The following is a 9249-nucleotide window of genomic DNA, read 5'->3' as shown; positions in this document are numbered from 1 at the left end:
CGATAAAGTTCGGATCTCAGTCGATGCGGTCAACGTGAATGGAATCTTGCTTAGTAACTTCAGACAACATATATATGTTGTCTGAAAAATACTTTTAAAAGTCAACACTTTTATCTAAACGAAAACCCTTTTATCTAGACCGACTAATACTTAAAGTTGAGATTCGTCAATTCTTATACCCTCATTTAGTGTCAACGAAACTATTTTATGTGAACATTTAGACACGTTTATCGACCGATCATATCGCTCCTCATGAGGAAGAATAGGAACGTTTTATATATAATTGAAGTTGACTTTAATGATCAAGACCTATAAGTTATCGAAAATGGGTAAATTTTCTTCCACATACATATTTAAGTACTGCGATCATATCCAACGGTCATATTAGGTAAATTTTGTTTCTTGCATATAGTTGTCTTATAAAAATGTATGTTTACAAAGAACTTAGTAAACATGTTATAGCACATTAGTACGCACGTTGTGATTCAAATGACGGAAATAATTTTTTTTAAGTTTGAGTGTCAGATGTCAACATGATAGTGAATTATGGGTGTAGAACAAAATTCAAGCATTTTCGATAAAGTTCGGATCTCAGTCGATGCGGTCAACGTGAATGGAATCTTGCTTAGTAACTTCAGACAACATATAAATGTTGTCTGAAAAATACTTTTAAAAGTCAACACTTTTATCTAAACGAAAACCCTTTTATCTAGACCGACTAATACTTAAAGTTGAGATTCGTCAATTCTTATACCCTCATTTAGTGTCAACGAAACTATTTTATGTGAACATTTAGACACGTTTATCGACCGATCATATCGCTCCTCATGAGGAAGAATAGGAACGTTTTATGTATAATTGAAGTTGACTCTAATGATCAAGACCTATAAGTTATCGAAAGTGGGTAAATTTTCTTCCACATACATATTTAAGTACTGCGATCATATCCAACGGTCATATTAGGTAAATTTTGTTTCTTGCATATAGTTGTCTTATAAAGATGTATGTTTACAAAGAACTTAGTAAACATGTTATAGCACATTAGTACGCACGTTGTGATTCAAATGACGGAAATAATTTTTTTTGAAGTTTGAGTGTCAGATGTCAACATGATAGTGAATTATGGGTGTAGAACAAAATTCAAGCATTTTCGATAAAGTTCGGATCTCAGTCGATGCGGTCAACATGAATGGAATCTTGCTTAATAACTTCAGACAACATATATATGTTGTCTGAAAAATACTTTTAAAAGTCAACACTTTGATGACCAAAATGAGTGTTTTGGTTAATTTAGAATAATGATTGGTATTAATTGGTCAACTCAGACAACATATGTATGTTGTCTGATGAACACCTCAATCTCGAATTTTTCTTTTCGGCTCCCGCTCAGTTTTTCCACCAAAACTTAAACTTCCCACACTTTTTTTTTCCATCAAAAACAAAACCACGTACTTAAATCCCAAATACCCACACACCTCATTTACCTCCCTCTTTATCCTTCATTCTTTACCCTCGTCTGATTTTATTCTTCTTCACCTCATACACTGAAATCTAGATTTCACCTCCTTCGTCTTCCGTATCCTTCTCCTTTGCTCAAATCCCGCTCCATTCCTTCTTAATCCCAAACTAAACTCCTTTATACCCAAAGGCCCAAACAATCTCTTTTCTTCGTCTTCCTCACTGCGCCAAAAGGAAGCACTGCACTTTATCTCTCTCATCCAAATCGCAGCTCATGTCCGCACCATGGCTTACGAATTCGTACGCCTCTGTCCCCCAATTTGAATTAGGGTTAGGGTTTCCACTTTGCCCCAATTCCAATTTTTCACAATCCTCACGAAGATGGCAAGCCATTGATGAACCCCAACGAAGATGTGGGATACCGTGGGTGCCAGTGATGGTCATGGTCCCTTCCTGCTCATCCACCATGACGGATAAATCTAAGTCCGTCTGACCCATAAGCCTTATATTCAATTTCATTTCGTTTCTCTTTCATTTTGATTTTGTAATGCGGTTGTTTAATATTTTGCAGTCAGGAGACAAAGGAGCAATCTCTCTGGGCATGTCCAACTTTCCCAGCCTATTTATAGGCTCTCTGCTTCTCACCTCCATTGCTGATCTGCTTGCAACTCTCTTTTTCTCCTTGACTCAAGTTCCGAACAGTAAGGTACGTATGAAGCTTTGGCTCTGTTCTGGCGTTTCAAATTTTGGATAGTTGCAGTAATAATTTTGAGTTGGATTTAAAGTTTGTGGTAAAGAGTTTAGAATGAAAATTGCTATAGGTGATTTGAGTAAGATGTTTATCATGTCATTATCATCCGAGTGACTAATCCTTATAATGTCAGTGTTTAGTGGTTACTCTTAAGAAAATGAGTGGACTATGTTCAATCTGTGCTATACCGAGCCATAATTACTAGATTCCACATAGATATTGTGCTTTATGTTTTTTTTTTAAATGAGTATGGTATGCAAATATGCAATGTTAGCTGCCATGGATAAATAATAATAGCGAGGAGTTAAAGAATTTTTCAGATTTTTGAGTTTTGAGTCAACTTTGTACAATCTAGAAGGACAATATTAATAGAGATAGCATGTTAGCAGGTGCATACCTTTCTTAAGCTAATTACATTACTGATGTGTACTGATTAGTTTTAGTACTGTGGGCTGTGGTACTTTTCAGGTTAAAGCTTTCGTACAACCCAATTACCTACAAAATTTTGTGCAGTCAACCTTTAATGCTCTTCCGGCAGATCAAGTTAAAGGTATATAATGTCTTTTTTGCTTCTATTCATTTAGTGTACGCACGTCTGTTTGATTCGATGGGTTATACTTTTATCATTTATTGGTATAGAACATCTAGTATCATATCCTTTTGTGTGTTAGGAAGTGAAGTTTCGCATCATGTTTGTCCAGAACAGTTAGTTTTTGCATTTAGGTTAGACCACTCTATGTTATTGGTAAAATGGTGCTTGTTGCAACTGTTGTAAGGTAGAAAAAAAGCATTAGGGGATTAATTAAAAGTGAGCAGCAAACAATATTGAACTAAACTTGTATATTTTTTCAATCTTAAAATATTAGCTGCTCATGTATCTTAATAATGTAGGTGCTAGATTTTTTGTATCTGGCTATATTGCTACTATTGAAAGGAAGCAATTCATGTCATCTTGCTTTCCATAACCTGTCAAATAGCTGATTGTTGCTCTCTCTCTCTCTCTCTCTGAATCTATCTTATATTTGATTGACAGATCATAACCAAGATGGCAGCAGGAATGGTATAAAACGTGTTTGGGTCGGTCAAAATAGATTGCTTTTGACTCCTGGCAGTGGAATGAATGCGATTATATATATTCCATCTATACATCAGCTATTTGGCTACTTTTTTTTTATTGACACTTTTTATAATGTTGATACTGTTATTTAGTTAATTTATGTATTTTCTGATGATACGTATACTGGAAACTCATTATGTATGCTGCATTTGCTTTCAGTGGGGAACTAGGGCTGGTCTGACTTACACAGCCGAGGAAATTGATGGGATTCGAGGAGAGTGGGCAGAGCATGTGCTACAGTTTCCGGACCAGTAAAATCAGACTTGATGTTGGTTTATAGTAGTATAGCTCATACATAGATGTGCTGCTTTACTGCATTATAACTTTGGAACATGATAAATAGTTATGACTAATATGCCTATTTTATGCGTCTGATGCCAACTAGGTAGCTAAGTTATTCTATGTTGAACAAATTTACTTATTCGCGCGAACATATATTTTTGTTTATATATGTTGTGTACTTGGAAATGGCTACAAGGCTTTTGTTTAATTTAAGTAGTATGATCTACAAGTTTAATGCAGCTTGATTTCCTTATGCTTTATAATGTGTGAGGTTTGATTGGTATATATGGTTTAAAATGCACAGGTTTTTGTATTAAATTGAGGCTGTTTTACCATATGAACAGTACTTTTTGAGCCAAAACAGACAGGCAACATCATGCAACCAAAGACACAAATGTGTCGTCTCGTACTAAATCAAACAACATATGTAAACTCCCAAAAAACATGATAATGTAGTGCAATTGAGCATTAGACGACATATTTTACAGAATTAAACTCTATTAAAATGTCGACTTAGGGTAGGAAAAACTTACTTGCTATCCCTCAACCTACATATATATGTGGTCCAAATGTCATGTAACAACTTAAAACACAAAAAATTGTTGATGGATATAAGCTACCTCAACACATATATGTGGACTGAGAAGGAGTCACAAGATTAAATTTTTGTAATTCTTCAATCAGACGGCATATATATGTCAAGTAAAGGACCTCGGCACGACAAAATCATAACAAACTATGATAACGCTTCATTCAGTCGACAGTTAACTGTGGTAATACCAAGTCGAAAAGTAAAAATATGTGGTATGAATACAAATGCAACTACAACTAAATGTCGTATGACAGAAGCACCAAAAAAATTTCTAATAGTTTACAATGTGAAACGACAGATAAGTGAGGTTAGATCTTCTATATAACCACATGTATTACAAGTTTTTGACGTTGTAAACGCACACACTCAACACTTAATTGAAGTGTGATTTGATAGAAAAATCCAATAAATCAAATTATTCTCCAATCAGTCCACACTTATATGTGGTAGGTATACAAAACAGACGACATTTGATGTGTCTTGTGATATGATATTACAGTTTTTGGATGCTTATTTAGTCCACACTTAACTGTGGTGTGTTTACTGAAATTTTTCAATCTTCACTCTTCTCAGACGGCATAAGATATGTCGTGTGATAGCGTTTCAGACGACGGCTATTCTCCGTCGTCTGATAGACCATCACTCGACAGCTCCTCAGACGACATAAAAAAAAATGTCAGACGACAGACTTGGACTGTCGTCTGATGATGTATATGGCATAGTGATATATGGACAAAGGAGCTTTGGGATGGTCTTAAAGATGCATTTCCTAGTGGGGAGATGGGAAGTAAGGTGTTGCTCACTACTCGCTTTATAGATGTTGCTGTATACGCAGATCCAAGGAGCGTTCCGCATGAGCCGCGGATGTTAACAGACAACGAGAGCTTGGAACTGTTTCTCATGAAAACACGCCCGGGAGTGGTTGATATCCCCTCTAACTTGCAGACACTTGGAAAAAAGATGGTGGCTAAATGCGCTGGTCTGCCTCTGGCAGTAGTTGTGCTCGGAGGATTACTTTCCACTAAATCGGATGCGGAATGGGAGCGCGTCGTTGGAAACATCAGCTGGCATTTGCTCAGTGCTGAAGTTAGAGTCTCCTATATATTAGCCCTAAGCTACGACGACTTGCTTCCCCATTTAAAATCATGTTTTCACCATTTGGCGCTTTTTCCTGAAGATTCCAGCATAGAGAAAAAGTATTTGATTCGATTGTGGGTTGCCGAAGGATTCTTACCACAACAAGGACAAGAAATCGAAGAAGGGGTGGCTGAAAATTGCTTGAATGAGTTGCTTAATAGGTGCATGATCCAGGTGGCAACGCGAACATCTCTTGGCAACGTTAAAACCATTCGCATCCATGATGTTCTCAGAGATTTCTCTCTCACCAAGGGGAGGGAACATTTTCTTGAAATATTTACTGACCAAGGAAACGAGTCGACCTCAGCATCCCACCACTCGACCAAATTTCGAAGGATTGCGATCCACGCTGCACAATATCCGTATGAATTTCTAAACCCAATAACCCATTTACGCTCCCTCCATTTTTTCGGCGAGGATCATGAAAAGATGTACTGTACTCGCAAGAATTTTAAGTTGCTCAGGGTCTTAGAACTATATTGCAAGAATCGTAAGTGGAATGATCTCAGGGAATGTAGCGTAGTTGGGGACTTGATTCAATTGAGGTTTCTCAGGCTAAGAGGAGGGAAGAATGCATACAATACAAGCCTGTCGTCCTTGAAGAACCTGCAAACACTTGATATGAGATTTTGTGGTTCATATTTGATGTTCAAAGAGTTGAAGATACAGAATCTGAGACATCTACTCCTACCTGAACATTATCCAGTTGACTTAGCATTGGGTACCATGACCCATTTACAAACCCTAAAAGGCATAGAGGGTGGACGATGGATAGAAGATGGTTTGGCCAAAATGATCAATCTTCGACGACTGATGATAAGAACACTATCACGAGATGGGGTGACATTAGTGATTTCTATCGTTGAAAAGTTGCGCTACCTTCAATCGTTGTCGCTGACCAATCATGAATTTGGAGATGAATTATTTCCACCACTTGAAGGACTATCCCGGTGTGACCATCTTCAGAAGCTTCGTTTATGCGGAAAGCTAGAGAAGCTACCTCATGTAAATGGATTCCCACGAAACCTCATAAAGCTAGTTTTGATGAGATCCAACCTCCATAGAGATTCAATAGTTATATTAGAGAGGTTGCCAAACTTAAAGATGCTTTCCATGGAGTATGGATCATACCCCTTCAGGGAATTGGTTTGCTCCTCAGAAGGGTTTCCACAACTGCAATTTCTCCACTTAATTCAGGAGGATTTAGAGGTTTGGAGGGTGGAAGAAAGGGCACTGCAGAAGCTCAGGCAGCTAACCACAGTCCGTTGTTCAAAATTAAGGCAGGTTCCAGGATTGAAGTTATTGACTACTCTTCAGGAATTAAATATATTTGGTTCACCTGGGTTTGAAGATATGCTTCGAACTAATGAAGACCTGATCGAATTCACAAGAATAAACTCGATCAAATTAGTGCAAAGATATAATTTCGATTATATGAAATGGTCTGCACACCATTAGTTGGCAATGCGCCACCTCTAATCTCTTTCATTATTGAAGAGTTTTTTGTAAGATGTTGTTTTAAAGAGGCTTTGTATTCCCGAAATGGGTGAGTATTGTAATACCCTAAACTTATGATTCTTTTTTCTTTCAGTGGTCCAAGAAAAATTTTTCAATAATTTGGTAATAGAAATAATATAATTTGCATTTACATTGGTATTTAAACCAGTTGGAGGAAAACTCTTGCATACCAACACATGAGCCATAAAAGTGATCGTATGGTCTCATTCCCTAACAAACTAATTAAAGTCTAAACAATGAATCTTAGAAGAAAAAGATTTAATTATGGAGAAATTTTGAAGACTAACCAACTTTTGGTCATCAAGATGGTTTTTAACCATCTTTTTTCATTTAGTTGAAAAATAACCATTTTACAAGACAAAAAGTCTATTATGCCCGTATCAATTCTCTACAACTAAAACTTGAAAACGGTTTTTGTTATTAAGGGGCTTCATCGATAACTTAACGTAATACTATTAGGATCATTTGCTATATATATATATTTGACCGGTGTAATACAATTCTTTTGTTTTCGATAGTACTGTATAAAGTAATTGTTCTCCAGGAGACGCTTTGCCCTAAAATAAAGATATCATTTTCATACTTTCGTTCGGCAAAGAAGAAAAAGTACAAACTAACCGTAGCAATGCAGATAAATCATCTTCATCTTTTATTTGAGAAAATTTAGATGTTATATCCAACTGTATGTGAAATTCTATTTCCTGATAAGAAAATATGCCTTGATCATAACTAATTATGATTTGCAGAAATAAGAAAATAAACACGGCGACCAAGAACCTCGTTATAGGAAGAACTGAGTACAGTAGCTATACTAAAGTTGGAGCGCGTCTAGGCTTAATGGAGCTCTCATCATTTGTTGGCAATCAGAGACCAGTTCGACTAAGTTAAATTTCAACTAGGATTCGATCTGAAAATGGTCACAGCTCTTTGGACCTCCAACGATCCCATTTAAACTTATTTACCATCCAACTGAATCTTTAGAGTTATTTGACACAGACATGACCCATTTTCTTCATCTCAACTCAACCCCCAATCTTTTTGGTCTCTTCAAGCTCAGATTCAAACAAGATATATTCTTTTTGTTAACAAGATATTCAAAATGGTTATTTGTTATTAAGGGTAACAAAGACTTTTTATACCATCATATGGTTATTTTTCAACTAAATGAAAAAAGAAAGTTAAAAACCATCTTGATGACCAAAAATTGGTTAGTTTTCAAAATTTCTCTTAATTATGTCTAAGTATGTAAATGATATCATTTTTCTATTTCATATCCAAGTATCAAATTTTATCAATTACGCATGGGTTTACAATTATATAACCAAAAGCTCTCAAATCCGTGATGTTTTTATTTTTTATTTTTTTTATCATTTTATATATTGTAGACGACTATGTAACTCTCCCCAAACCTCCTCACCACAGTGTCAATGAGATTAAAATCATGCCCTCCACAGTATTAGTTAGGTTAGCCAATCAACAGGTCACGACTCTCACTAACATACTAGCTAACTAAAAGCTGTTAGATCGTGATGTGGTTGTAAAGTGCTGATGTCTCAATTAATCCAACTGTAGATTTTATAATGATATAGTATCTTTCCTTCCTCAAATGCCTCTGACACCTCAAGTACATTAAAAAAATAAAATAACTCATGATGCTCTAGAAAAATAAAATGAGTACGGTTATTAGAACCTCCAAATTTGCTCACTATACCTCACTCTATTATGAATTATTAAATGACATATATATTCTCATACACAATGACTCTTAAGGACAATAATTATACAAAAAGAAATATTATATTTATTCTCTCTAGACTTTCCAATTCAATAATAATTAATTACAAGGTTTTGAGCGAACGCCGCCGCCCAAGTTTGGGTACGACGACTTCTTTCTTCATTTTCAATGGATCAACAGTTCGGCGCCGTCTCTGGTACCGCAGCACTCGAGTAAGGTTTCGACCCTCTCGCATACCTCTCTTTTCAGATGCCTGAAAACCGAAACCATTCCCAAGTCAGTCCTTGGTCCGACAATTTGGTTGGGCGTTGCTCTCTGGTCTCTCTAGTTGAGCCCCAAGGAGGGTAACCCGGAGCAAGATTTGGAGATGAACGGTCCATGTTGGCCGGCAATGGCGGTGAGAAAAGGTTTCGACAGGTTTGTTGGTGGTTGTTCTCCAGTGCGGCAATCCATATCTGTTGAATTCGATCGGCATGGTGGTTTCACTAGTGTTGGTGGTGGTGACAGCGAGCCTTGTGATGGTGAGTATGGCGGCGCTGCGGGTTGGGTGATGCTTGCTAGGGTTTCCTCCAAAGCCACATTGTTTGGGCTTAGTTGGGCTGCAGTTGTCCTCTAATGGGCCTTGGTGGAGTGAGGTTTTTTTGGTGCTATTGAATAAG

General features: G+C 36.8%; 1 protein-coding gene across 1 annotated transcript in view; it reads left to right on the top strand.

Annotated features, from left to right (window-relative positions):
* The window catches only part of LOC101291930 (disease resistance protein RPH8A-like), an 8611-nt gene extending 1816 nt beyond the window's left edge, over positions 1-6795 (top strand). The window contains exon 2 of the mRNA XM_004301726.1: positions 4923-6795. Within this exon, the coding sequence (XP_004301774.1) occupies positions 4923-6795 (1873 nt within the window). The remainder of the gene's footprint in view (positions 1-4922) is intronic.
* The last annotated feature ends 2454 nt before the right edge of the window (positions 6796-9249 follow it).

This window comes from Fragaria vesca, linkage group LG5 (assembly GCF_000184155.1).
Source record: "Fragaria vesca subsp. vesca linkage group LG5, FraVesHawaii_1.0, whole genome shotgun sequence".
In the NCBI taxonomy this organism is placed as follows: Eukaryota; Viridiplantae; Streptophyta; class Magnoliopsida; order Rosales; family Rosaceae; genus Fragaria; species Fragaria vesca.
The sequence above is the reverse complement of the archived record's forward strand: the minus strand, read 5'-3'. Positions and strand labels throughout refer to the sequence as shown.